The 14,198-nt window shown below is 32.3% G+C and overlaps 2 protein-coding genes across 8 annotated transcripts in view; one reads left to right on the top strand and one right to left on the bottom strand.

Annotated features, from left to right (window-relative positions):
* The window catches only part of Shab (potassium voltage-gated channel shaker cognate b), a 35,466-nt gene extending 30,326 nt beyond the window's left edge, over positions 1–5,140 (top strand). For 2 of the 6 annotated variants that reach the window (XM_085187764.1, XM_085187766.1), the window contains exons 6-13: positions 711–835; positions 1,242–1,328; positions 1,823–1,900; positions 2,292–2,442; positions 3,029–3,465; positions 3,880–3,952; positions 4,081–4,220; positions 4,677–5,140. In XM_085187764.1, the coding sequence (XP_085043890.1) occupies positions 711–835; positions 1,242–1,328; positions 1,823–1,900; positions 2,292–2,442; positions 3,029–3,465; positions 3,880–3,952; positions 4,081–4,220; positions 4,677–4,772 (1,187 nt within the window). In that variant the 3' untranslated portion in view covers positions 4,773–5,140. The remainder of the gene's footprint in view (positions 1–710; positions 836–1,241; positions 1,329–1,822; positions 1,901–2,291; positions 2,443–3,028; positions 3,466–3,879; positions 3,953–4,080; positions 4,221–4,676) is intronic. The other 4 variants (XM_085187767.1, XM_085187769.1, XM_085187768.1 and 1 more) reach the window with 4 other exon arrangements.
* Positions 5,141–5,530: 390 nt separating this feature from the next.
* Positions 5,531–12,603, bottom strand: Naa60 (N-alpha-acetyltransferase 60). Of its 2 annotated transcripts, XM_085187772.1 has the most exons (6): positions 12,414–12,602; positions 12,091–12,196; positions 11,730–11,961; positions 10,685–10,856; positions 9,745–9,957; positions 5,531–6,997 (listed from the first exon to the last, which is right to left on the bottom strand). In XM_085187772.1, the coding sequence occupies exons 1-6, from the start codon at positions 12,428–12,430 to the stop codon at positions 6,967–6,969; spliced, it is 771 nt and encodes a 256-aa protein (XP_085043898.1). In that variant the 5' UTR covers positions 12,431–12,602; the 3' UTR covers positions 5,531–6,966. The 2 variants fall into 2 exon arrangements, with proteins under 2 accessions (XP_085043898.1, XP_085043899.1); XM_085187773.1 differs by lacking the exon at positions 5,531–6,997 and having other exon boundaries at positions 9,741–9,957; positions 12,414–12,603.
* Positions 12,604–14,198: the final 1,595 nt, after the last annotated feature.

Here is a 14,198-nt window from a genome sequence, read left to right as displayed (position 1 = left end):
GTCATGTTTCCTTTGCTCGTTATTGTACCCTCTCTCACTGTCTGCACGCATGCATTGTCTTGAGTGCTCGATTTTGCATCAGTGTTAATGAATGCGAAGGATGCTGGTTGAGTGCACGCCACATCGTCTAGCTCTCCGGACTCGCAGGCATACTCAAAATCAGAACAGTTCACGTTACATCGCAGCTACAGCTATATTCACTCGTTCGTTCCAAAGAGGTGTATCAGAGTATTTTATTCCTTGTCTTCAGGTGATAAATGCGTCCTCATTGAGGCGAGAGACGACCCAAGATGAGCTACTCATCGTCATACTCGACCCCTTATTATTACGTTCTTAGCTCGGGGTCGGGTCCGCGTCGCGTGTAGCTTGCGATGTGCGACGAAGACACTTTTATAAGGTCGATTACATTGTCAGCGTAAGCCTAACGCTTCATAAAACTAACTCTCATTTCTTCTGTGGACTGTACCTACTGTACTACATTGTGTGCATCCGGAGAACAATGGACCTATTACACTGTTCGTGTGGAATGTCTGTTTTGTAGTTCACGCCGCTTCATTTACTGTTCTAAATGTTGTTTAAATCATATACTCGTATTATACTCGTAAATTAATGTAATCAAAGTGTAAACCTACTTAGTAGACGGTAATGACAGCGCTTTGCGGGAAAGGAGTTCGAATTGCGTTGCTACTTAAGATGGTGTGTGTCTCCAGGACACAACCTGTCGCAAGCGGACGCGACTAGTCTGGAGGGCGAAGCGCCGGCCACTACTGGCTGCTACAAACAATACGAACACGCGCTCGGCAATAGGATACCGCAGACCGGCGACAATATTCAGGTAATATAAACGTTAATATTTCCGATGCGTCCATAGTTTGCTTTTTGTACGATTGCCAAATATCCAAAACCTACAGAACACCGTAGTATAACGTATATGTAGCTTATAACTTATAATTTTTTTTCATTATACAATTTCTGCTAAACGCTTGTTGATTACATGATTTGCAGTATCGAAACTTGACTACGCAGTGTATTAAGTTCATTAATAATGCAAAGAGTTTATTTTTTTTCTTATTTTCATATATTTATTATCGCTCACGTGTATTTACTCATATTCTCAAAGGCAATCAAACATTTTTTTAAATTTTATTCGCATCCCTTCGTATTATTGTATATTAAAATTTGTCATTAAAATTGTACATAATAAGTAAATAAGCGCTTGTAACTAACACGCCAGGACGTAGTTTCAGAGCAGTCCTAAAAAGGATCAACTCTTCTCAAGCGAGGGCACGCCGGAGAAACGCTTGCTCATTAATCCTGATTCGACACCAGTAAGATATTGTTTCACCAAATCCACCATCGTGGCTACGCTTTTTAATTTACACGTATTTCCATAAGTTATCTATTATATAATAATAATTTAATATATATAATAACTATACAATAAATAAACTTTCAATTAAAGATTACATTTACTATGTACTTTACTGACTTATGATTATTATTAGACTTCAGTATCAGAACGGTATGTATGTATTTTTCAGTGTTAGTAGGTACATTATCGATGTACTGTGATTTTTGTATTAAATAAATTACTAAAATCATCTCAGATATCAACTATCGATTTCTTACATCAACTAAAACCGCACTCGAATCATTTCTTTTAACATCTACATTCAAGGGTTTCTAGTAGAGATCTCTATGAGCGATAAGTTATCCATTGTACACATTCTTTCTGTTGTCATAAGTTTTCTGTACTTTCTTTCTTGTGTGGTACATAAATAAATAAATTAAAAATGAATGAAAAAACAATTTTCTTTTCTAGGAAAAGAAGATGGCTGAAAAACAGCTTGACTTGGATCAGCTGCCTTCTGAGTTTGAATGTTGTTTTTGCACGTTCAAGGTATTAAACCTTAACACAGTTAATAGTATGAGTTGCGTTACTAATATTTTTTTGACATTTGATATGGGTGTGCTAATGGTTTTTTTTAATTAACATTTATTTTTCCATTAGCCTTAACCAGTAAGTACCTGAACACGTGCTTTACATATTTTATTTCAATAATTTTATTATCTACTTTGAAAATTACCATAACCTATTACGGTAAACCTTACAAAAGTCGTGAAAATATCTTTTTACAAGCTTTTATATTTATTTAGTACTTAAAATTTAATGTGAATTTTAAGAATGGTAATATTTTTTTATAAAATTTATAATTGTATCTAAAATATTTATTGTAACATTATTTTTTGGCATTTTGTAACAGAGTTTTTTGCTTTAATTTTACACATAGGGTTACAAAGAATTCATAGACGCCGAGCAACTGATGCCAATGTCGACGTCGGATCTACGGCAGCCAGTATGCGTAGAGCTAGCGTGTCTACAGCGACACCCGGCCCCGCGTGCTCTGCCCGAAGCGACCCCTAACAGTCTCGACAGCCCCGGTATAAATTAAATATATACAAAATTATATCTATATAATGACGTACAGGCTTTTTATAATGACTCGTTTTTAAAATGCCAGTTACTGATGTTTCCTTTTCTCTATTATTTAATAAATTACTTTTTTCATTAGAGTATTTCTTTTGAAGAATTATTTTGTTTCATTAACTTATGGTGTTTATTATGTTAATTTCATGAACTCGTGCTGTTTTTATTTAATAATAATAAAAAAAATTAAGTAGTCATTTTAAAAAGTCTGAATAGCACGAATCTGTATATAACCTAATACGCCTTCATTGTAATGGCACTGTAACAACTGGCACATTTGATTAAGTTTGAGTACCTATAATATTATCTATTATCACAAATATCATTTATTGCAATGTAATATATGTAAAAATGCATTCCATGAAAATATTGTGGTTAAACCCTGGTGCCCGTAAAATAATATCCAGCAAATGTTTGTTCACATCCACAATCCGTACACAAAAGCCTGTCGCACTTGAATTTTTGTTCTGCTCATGCGACCCCCGCGATCTTAGATCTGGGCGTGCGTGGTTCCATATGCGTGTATGTCTTACGTTGCAGATACATTTGCATCATGCCTTACGCACCCTTTTCCTTCAGAGGGCGACATCACGTGCGAGAACGACTCGTCAAACTTGTATGTGAATCCGTTGGACGGTAGCGGCGGTGGCGGGGCAGGAACGGGGACTGGGGCTGGTCAGGTGGGGCCTGGTCAGGCGGGGGCAGGAGGAGGGGGCAGTACGTCAGATTTTAGCGGTAGCGGTGTGCGCAAGAGCGCTTCGGGGGATGGGAACATTTTATGTGCGAAAAGTTCGCAGGGTGAGGGTTCACCGCGCGGCTCTCGAGGCAGTCTGTCGGGCGTCGCGGCGACCGCTTGCGCTAATGTCGAGTTAACCAAGCTTGATACTTCCCGCTCGAGCCTCCCGCAACAGATAGACGACTCTCCCGCCGCCGCCGACGACGCCAAGCCCAAACACAGGAAGGCGCGCTTCCAACAGGTCAGTCCGCGTCTAGCGCACACGGCGTAGCCTGGTTCGTACTGACTCGCACTAGGGCGGATCCGAGGATCATTTCTAATTTGTATAAATGGGAAACATAATAGAACGTTCGGATTAATAATAATGTATGCTGACTGTCGAAATTCTAGGTAAGTATTATAAATTTGAAGAAGAATCTGCATGTTCTATATGGATCCGTCCCTGAACCATTGCAACAATGTCAATATTGAGATTGCCTTACTTATGTAACACCCATTTTATAATTTTCATTTGTTAATAACTCCACGTTGTCTGCATGTCGTGAAATCCAACATTGTTCTAAGGGCCTTTTAAGTGGCTGATCATATTAGTCCTATAGTGAGTAACTTAACAGACTTAATGGCTTTTTACATGACATATATAATTTCTATACAGGAGTGGTCAGAAGAGGAGAAGAGGCCACCGAGAGGCATAGCGACAAGAATAATTAATCATCATATATTGTTTGGTAAGATTTCCTTTATTTGTAACAATTTTTATTTACGTCTACATATTAACATACATACGTATATAGTGTTATATCTATGTGATCGATGTAAGTACATACTAGATAAAAACCGTTATTTATATTTACAGGTAAGAACGGCAGTAAGCGGGGTGGTGGTGGCTGGCCTCTCGAGAGCGATTCGCGATCCCGATCCATTCTAAAGAACAAGGAGTCCCGAGGCACCGACAGCGAGCTGCTCCTTCAGGAAACTACATCACTTGGTGCTAATGTACGTACATATATGCCACATTTGTTATTTCCTTAAATATAACTCCTAAATTGTAATATGCATACCTATTCTTATCAGTTATAACTACTTAACTGCATATTATTTTACCGCTTTAGAATATTCTTACTATATGAAATATCTTTAAAAAAAACGAAGGGGCACAAAGTGTGACTGTAAAACCGATGGGTTGTGGGTTCGATTCCCACGCGAGGAGATGAAATATTTATCTGAATGTATATTTCCATTTCTTCGCTCTGGTGTCGAGGCAAAGCGCGGCGTTGAGTTCTGCCACTCAACATGCAATGCCTCCAGAATTCGGCAGAAAGTGGGGAACGGAGTGTCTTAACACTAGGTTCCCTCGGCCTACCCTGCTGTGTGCGGGATACAAGGTGAATTAAATACACTATTAGCAGTAAATGTGAACTTGTTTCTAATCAGTTCCGAATGATGTTCCAGGGCGACTCGGGAAGCGAGTCATCACCTATTCGTCTCAAAGACTTCAAAGGCCAAAATCACAAAGGTAGTTCGTCCGACCGGAGCATCGTTTCATAGGCGCTAGTCCGTAGACGCGTCCGCGCCGCGCTTCACGCATAGTTGATAGTTAACAAAATATACTTTCATACTTAGAATGCAATAAAAGTACATAATAATAATTTTAACATATCATTGGGCGATTGTGACTGCTTGTTGATAGATAATTTTCATTTGTAGAGATATTATAAATATTGTAAAAATATAATAAATATTACTTAATGTAATTAATCGTTCATTCCAATCGAAAAGTTGAAAGTACCTATTTGTTAAGTTTTTTTACGTGCAATTATTAATTGCTAATTCTAATTTAAGCGAATATAGTTTGTACAGCATAGTTGAAGAAAAAAGAAGCAATTATTAAAATTAAAAGATTTTCTGAAATTGTTCATGTTTGTTTTATTGTTGTCTTAGTTATCTATCGGTCATATATTTATCTGATGATATAAATGTCATCAGACCATCATGCCACAGTGGGTCAGCGTTTGGCTGTACACCATACAGTTGTGGGTTCAATGGTGTGGCTGGGGGCAAGCAATTACTTTAATTTGATCCGCCTTAGTTTCGCCAATTCTATGTCCCAAATTCAGGCGGAAAGTAAAAAATGGAGTGTATTGACACTCACAGGTATCCTTACTTACTCTACTACATGTGGGATATAGGATGAAACTGAAAAAAAATACGTATCGTAAATGATTAAACTAGGATAGGGAGAATACTAGTAATATATTTTCCATTGCTTTTTGGCATATATGTAAACTTGAAATAATAAACAGATGTATAGTAGTCAACAATGATATTTATTTTTAAAGCAATCTTCATTTTTAAATTATAAAGTGTATAAATTTAACATGTAATAATATTTCACTGTTCAATAACATGAACGTGCAAGTTAATTATTTGTGAACCTTAAAAGCCTCGCAATATATCTCCAATAGAACCGAAAACTATCACAAAATTAAATTATATAATTTAATAGTCCATAAAATAATACTAATTGTCATTAAACTAAAAATAATAATACTTAAAAATTATCTTAATAAATCGATAAAATGAGAGCCAATGCTGCCACCAGATAAATGTAAAAGTTGTAAATTAAGTCAATGCTTGAAAAAAAATGTTTGTTCATTTATGTTTTATTTCTAACTAAAGAAATTAAATTTTATAAAATTAATTCGTATATTTATTTTACAAAGTATTTTTTACGTATAAAAGTGTACGTCACTACGTCATTAACTATCTGGTGTGCAGTGGTTCAGCTGTCATTTCTTTGGTTCAAAAAAAAATTAAATCAATTTTTAATACGTATTATTTACAAAAACGGATTAAGGGATACATTTTTGTTCTATATTACCTTATATATTATTTTTCATATGAACACACAGGCACCTTACTTTCGAATCTTGGCTTAGATCATGGCACTATTATGTACACTTATTAGCACTCGATGCCTTCAAACTTTTTGCTACACATTTTTTAAATAAGCCGATAGTAAAATATAAGTGGTGAACAATGCTATTGTTATAATCAACAATGTACTATTGATGATGAAATAATATCACATTTTTTAAAAATCTTTGAAGGTTTCCATTAAAAGATTAAAACAGTGTAGAACTTTGAGGTTAAGTGTTTGATATAAATAAAAAGAGCTGGGTGTGACATTCTAGCGAAATGAAAATTTGTTGTAGGGAAATGTTGACCTTAGATTTCTTATATAACATTATTTTTACATTTTCATAGTGTTATTCCACACTTCGAAAAGAATAATAGTTTTTTAGAACACGTATAAAAATTGATTGGGATTTGAATGCGCGTCCGTTGGAAACCGTCCAATGTTTTATGTTCCTTTTACTGACTGACAATGGTCAGTTTCCACGAAGCGCAGGTTGAAATAATGTCACGTTTAAATTTTTACATGTTTTCTAAAAAATGTATACGTCTTCAAAAAAAGTAACAATAAAAAAATTGTATAACATAAAAAAAAGAATATGGAAAAATAATTTAAAAGCATCTAAAACAAAAAAAAAGTAAAAAATAGCATTAAATAAGGCGTCAAGCGCAAAACTGGCCCGATCCATATTTACTTCATAATATATCTTAATTTACATTCTGTTATAGTAATATTTCATAATTATTTTTTATTTTACATTAAATATCGGCGTGTAAAATATATTTACCAAAATGTAAATACGTTTCTTACCCCCCATTGCAGTTGTCAAAGGTAAGGCCATTTTTGCACCTTAGATCTGAAATATAGGTTTTAAAAGTTAATGGAAGGAAAAAGAGGGAACTTCTGCAAATTATAATTGAATTGCTCGATGAGTAAGAGAGTATTCCAGTGATTAAAAAACCGTTTAAAAATCAACAAGTTACAAAATTATATTATGTTTATTATTAATTACTTTAAAACTGTAATTAGCAATTAATATTATGAAAGATACTGATTAAAATGAGTCACCCAAAAGATTATTTAGAAATGATTCAAGCAGATAGCAAACTGATAAGTTAAAGTTAGATAAGCGTCAAAAAGATACTATCATTTTTGTAAGCAACTTGGCCTACTTAATGTATGCAAGCTACTTATATAACGGTACTATAATGTTATTGTTTTATATAGTAAACATCAAACATCAAATATTTTTCGCCAATTTTAAAGAGTAAGCAATTGGCATATATTTATCTTCACTTTATTAAAGTCATATGAGGATGAGGTTTTAATAATAATGTAGCATGATCTATTTACTGGGTTTTTTTCGCCAGACCTTTTTTACCCTAATAGTTTCTTTAAACTTGTATATTCATGTGGAATAAATCACTATAAACCATTCATTCCAATTTTCAAGGTATAATAATTTTGAAAATGCTAATTATGTTATATCTATTGATATTATTATAAATGAGATTACGTCAAAATTTTCCTTAATTTTAATTTTCTTATTTAGTATAATATATGTATACTGTCATAGTAAATTCGAATTTATTCAATGGACAATGTGAGTGAAGGAACGACAAGCGTACAATTTATAACCACAAAGCGATTTAAAACTATATCTATAAATTAATAGATTGCAATAATAATTTAAGCACATTAAGATACTAGCAAAACGTATAAAAGCAGTATAATAAATAAATAATATATTTTTATAAAAGAATACATTATTTTTAGAGTTGAAAGTGTGTTTAAGTGAATCAACAAAATATTTAGTGCTATCATATGTAATATTACAGTACAGTTAACGAGTTGTAGCCACCCTGAAGTTAGTCTGCTAATAGATTTTTACTGACTTTCGATTATTTTCGTCCCAAGTGCACAATACGCGAAAGTTCAGAAAGGCCAAGGCTTGTCGTCTGTTTTTTTCAATATAGTTAGGTTTAGCCCTTTTAATCCTAACTAAAGTTGGTTAATTGATGAGATAGATTCTCTCTCTATCAAATTTATAGCTAAGATAGATTCTCTAGAGCAAAAATATAGAGATAGAGCAAAATCGATATGAATATCGCTATGCTTCCATTAACATAAACATCGTTACGTTTTTAATTTTAAAATATTCAAAAAAATATAATTAAATCACGAATATTAGCATTAAAACCAATGTGTAAAATTTTAAAGTTGAGAAATTATGTCACACACTTCTTCGTTATAATGATTGATTATAAAAATGGTTGTAAAGTCATTAAGTTAAATTTCGTTAAACCTATCACTCACCAAATATTAAACAACAATATCGTCAAATGTAAATATTACATTAATAATAAAATACATTAATTATACTCTGTGTATATATTAATAATCGTTACTCGAACATTTCTTAAATTATAAATATTTATTATGGGAGACACAAAAATTGTCGTTTTACTACGACAGAATTGGTAGCAGTAAGGTTGCATTTACTATTCATTATGGGGTTGATAATATCAGTTTTCAAAGCCATTTTATAAATATATCAAGTATACTGTAAATAATAATATACTAAACATAATAGTAATTTAATAAAATTTGTCATTCAGCCTTAAGTTTAGAGTAAATACTTGAAATTTTAAAATGTTACAAAATTAAACGATAATAAAAATGATGTGCCCGGGTTGTGGGTTCTATTTCCACTATAGGAAGATATATTTAACATTTTCATTTCCTCATCCTAGTAACCAGGCAAAGCGCGGCGTTGAGTTCAGCTACTCAACAAGCAATGCCTCATAAATTCGGCGGAAAGTGGGGAACTAGATTTCTAGGTCCCCTCTGCCTACCCTGCTAACTGCAGGATACAGCGTGAAGATAAAAAAATATGCAGAAAAAGACATTGGACCAAATGTCTGTAGAGTTATCAGGTTTTAAATAATAATAAAAAAATGTAATATACTATAAATAATAGTGGATTTACATATAACGGACCGCATAAAATGCTTATTATATTGTTATGTCTCAACCTTTCTGTTCATATAGATATAGTGGACTTAAGATATAATCTCCGTTATCAATTCCATATGTCTTATATAATTATATATACATATTGTATAAAATAGTGGTGAATTCTTGTCTTTTTAAACATAATAGAAGTTAGTTTAATTAGGATTCATAGGAAGTATAAAAACTTATAATAATATATTACATATGGATATAAAAGTGGTATGAGTTGAGTGAGTATTAATTTAAAAATACGAAATCTTAAAATTAATTATAATTAGAATTATTATTGTTGTTTTTTTATGCAAAATCATGAAAATATCAATGATATGTTCTGTTTGTAAAAAATATTTTTTTCATATTTCAATTTCGATCATTTTTATAATAATACTAGTAGTTCCAAATGGTATACCGAAACAATCGTTAAATGATTTCACTTAATAATCAAAACTTTTCAATCATGATTCGCCCACAATTCATGAAAACCAAGCGTACAAATTCAGAAATAGCCACAAACTTTGGACTTAACATAGGAATGTATGAATACAAAACGAATGCCCTAACATATATTTCAACTATATTATACACTACCTATGCCACGCTATAGTGAGGGCGGTCCGCAGCTTGCCCCAGAGCCACGGGTAGAGCCCACCGCCGCGCCACGCTGCACGCGCCACGTACTTCACGTAGTCGTAGAGGCCCCACGGCGCGTGGCCCCCGTTCACGTAGTACACGTACGTGAAACCGTCTTTACAACGACCTTTTATTGAATAGTAGTACGGAAGAAATGAGTGGAGTTTGAATCTGAAATTGAATATATAGTAATTAATTTAATGTAATTTTTCGAGAAAAATGTTGATGATACACGAATTTATAGCATCTTCGATTTATTGGCTGATAAGAATTAGTAATGTTTTGTAGCGATTAGCAGTTTAGTATGCAGCAGGTGTTGAAAACAGTTAAACAAATGCATTATTTACGGACACCTGTATATTCCTCGAGAGAGAGAATCGAACTCAATACTTGTCATTGTTATACTCGCATCAATTGGCCTATTTTGATTAATATTTCAATATTTATGAACTAATTATTTATTTGTTAATTTACTTAAATTATTATAAATTATTGGAGTTTACGTTATGACTAAACAATACCTATAGGAAAACAATTATCAAACAAGAATACAAATAAAGTAAAGTGGCCTTTCCTCTAGTGATTCATTAATACTTTCAAGCTACATTTATATGGCTATTATGTTACTATAATATTTTATAAACTTCAAGCTGTATGCTGCATTTAGCAGGGTATGCAGAACGAACTTGGGAATCCCATTTCAAAAACTCTATTCTGCCTGCTATATGCAGGACATTGTGAAATAATAAACCTGTATGTAAATTTCTCTAAAAATACATATATAACCATAAGTACAAACTGAGTCAAAATTTGCAAAATTTCTTTTAGAATATGTAAAAAATATATACATATATTTTAATAATATGCATTATTAGTAAATAGTTTTAATTCAGCTCACCTTCTTTTTTCATAAAACAAAATGGCTTCATTGTTTGTTGTTAAAACATGTAGAAATATAGCTTTAACTCTGTGTTCATGTGGAGGCTGCGAGACTGGACCAGCTAAATGATTAATCAGCACATCTAATAATAATGATGCTACTCCAGATCGTCGGTATGAGCGTGCTACACCTGAAATTTAATACTTAATATATTAATTTACTCTGCATATACTATTTTTTTATTTTACACAAAAAACAGGGTAGGTTGTAGAAACCTAGTGTTAATACACTCCGTTCCCCAAACAATTTTCTAGATAGTGCGTTTTGAGTTATAGAGTTATATAGTTGAGGAACTTAAATTATGTCTTCTTACCAGAGTGAGGAAATGAAAATAGTTCTTCGCACTGTCCCACTGCACCAGTCAGTAAACCCTTTATTATATTGTGTATCAATATTTAATGTTTAAAGACCATGAAAATCATGAAAAAAATAACCTAATAATGAAAATGATTTAATACTTTAGTTATTACTTTCTAAGCAGCTTATACAAATTCTTAATGAATCAAAAATGTATCAAAATCAAATCAAATCAAAATGAACAAAACATGTATAATTGAACCCTTAATTCTTATTAGGATTTCCTCTTACAAGAATCAAGTCCTCTATAATTTCAGGGATTTCCTCTCATAATTTTATGAAAGGAAATTCCTGACATTATAAGTAGAGAAAATACTGGTTAAATTATTATTTATATTGCCTTTATTTAATATATAACATATGACTCATATGGAAGCAAAAATGAAATCTCTATTATGATTGCATTGCATTGCAATGAAAATTAAATAAAACATGTTTTGTAATATTTAATGTAACTTTTTAAACAACTATTATTGACCTATGACTAGCCCATCAAAGATCTGATCATCATCTTTCAACATTATCTATCAATATCATGGTCATATCTATTAGATATTACTGTCAGCTTTGTTAAAAAGAATATATTGCTGTTTGCTTATATATGATTCATATAATAGTAAAACTTACAGACAATTATTTTATTTACCTAATGACAATATGTATGCTACTAATGTATCTTTTGAGGCAAACCATCTGGACAGTATACCTCTGTCTTCAGCATTGAGTTTAAGATATGGCTTAATTTCAGCAACTATTAGACCTATAATTTGGCTTTTATAAACAGCTGCAAGCGCAAAGAATCTTTCTGAAGATGTTATATCTTCATACCATGATTGTGGATACTCTATAGGAAACCAATCTCTACAAAGAGATCGGACCTGAAATAAATTACCAATTATATTGTATGAATAATGTAAACAAACAAAATATACTTGTTTCATGGACTAATTTATATAAGAAAAGAGCAGTTACAATCTGTAAAAAGAAAAAAATATATTTATTATTACTTCTTCTAAATCATCAGGGCACAAGAAACGCAGCTGTACATCCTTTAGAGAACATTTTGCTTCTTTTGACTTCTCAATTATTACTTGGAAGCCTTCAGAAAGATACCTATTAAAAGATAAACATTCATATACCTTTATAAATGTAAGATCGTAAACAAACTAATTGTTTAATATACATTTTAACATAGAATAGAAATTGTACTACCGCTAAGGCAAACGTTAACATCATTTATTTAATTAAAGACTACCGAAGGAAATGAGAATGCAAACAATAAAATTGAATTAATTAAAAGTTTAATAATCATTCCAAAACAAATACTTACCAGCTAAATCCAGCCATTCGGTAATCTGGCCATTAATAGTAACATTTAAACACTCATCGCGTATAATCTTGTTATCATTTCAAGTAACGTAGGTATCGCGTTTCTTTTAAATTATTGATGTAAAACACTGAACCCTATAAAATACTCAAGATTGAAAATTTAATTGACATTTATTAGTGCTTGACAATTAATTGACATTAAATGATTTTGACGTTACAAGTGACAGAGTTTTATGAATTGCCATTTATAAAAAGCCATCTTGTTCAAATATATTTATTTTATCTGGGAGTCCTTTTCATGTAAGACATGAGTGACATTTAACTAAACGCCATAAATAAAGAACTGAACTGAACTGAAAATCTTTAAATTAAAAAATATATTTTATTACTATTACAGTTCATCCAATTTAAAGAAAATATATAGTTACCAATAATAGTTTATAACTCACTAAAAAAACATGTGTAAAATATTACTTACTACTACTTGTAGGCATGAAACACGTTCAAGTTATTACTTAGGCGTGAGTAAATCCATGTGGCTCGATACATCACCGTATTGTAAAAAATACTGTGGTTACGCTATGCTGTGCTAAAATACACTAAAGCTAATCAATTTTGATATAAGCCCATGTTGTTTTGTCGGTATTTCCCTTAGTCAAATTGACTTAAAAAAAAAACAATAAATGGTGTTATAGCTGACGGTTCATTATCAAAACAAAAATGAAACTAAATGCAGACTTAATTAGGCAGTGTAACGTGTGATATTTTTTTCATTTTTTACGTTTTTCTTATGGAAAAGACAAACGATTATACGGGTCCCCTGATAGCAAATGATCACCGCCGCCCACGACCCCGTGTAGAACTAGAATAGCTACAGGTGCGTCGCCGGCCTTTAACGTGGAGATAGATGCGCTTTTTGAAGGTATCCAAACCGTATCGATCTGATAATACTGTCGCAGGTAGGCTAATCCACAGTTGCGTGGCGCGTGGAAGGAAGGTCCTATGAAACCGAAGTAGTGAAGTGCCATTTATCCAGATACTTATTTTACCTAGAATTGTAACTATAAAATCAACAGGGATTATTTTAACTGCTAAAATGTCTATTTTTCTTTATGTTTTATTGTTTTGCAAGGTATCTCAGGGACGTTACTTCGTGATTATTGAAAAAATATTTAATATATGGTATTTTAATAGAGAAAAAGAAAAGATGGAAGGGAATAAAAAAAAGAATTTCGAACATATTATATTTTATAAACGAAGTCAATGTAAATGATATGTGCAAATAGTGTTAATGCCCTCTAAGTAATTCTGATGTAACTCTGCATAATGATTTTAGCTTTATTGTACACATGTTGGCACTTGGCTCGGTACTCTTACATTGTTGGATTTGATTTCTAAACGATGTTCACCAGACGTCGAGGTATCGTCTTACAAGTATCTGGTATCTGGAGACCAATTTCACACGAACTGTCGTTTCAATGAACCACTTGAATAGGGTCAGCGACAAGCGAAAGCCATAATTTCCGATAAAGATTTAATATGAGGTAGTAGTATTGTGGTATTTAGATTGATATGAAACAACCTAATACGTAGTGAGATAAATATTTCCGGAATGGAAATAATAATATGTCGGAATGGAAATAATATTTAATCGGGCTTTCATAAATTTGTTATATGATATTTTAAAAACACAAATTCGATCATCCAAGTAAGTAATTGGTTTCTGTTAATAATATACAGGAATTAAAGATAATAATTGAATTGCAAACAGAAAATAATTGCTTAT

The sequence above is a fragment of the Heliconius melpomene genome, chromosome 7 (genome assembly GCF_056956725.1).
Source record: "Heliconius melpomene rosina isolate 202511_hmr_F chromosome 7, ASM5695672v1, whole genome shotgun sequence".
In the NCBI taxonomy this organism is placed as follows: domain Eukaryota; kingdom Metazoa; phylum Arthropoda; class Insecta; order Lepidoptera; family Nymphalidae; genus Heliconius; species Heliconius melpomene.
This window is presented reverse-complemented; position numbering and strand designations above follow the sequence as displayed.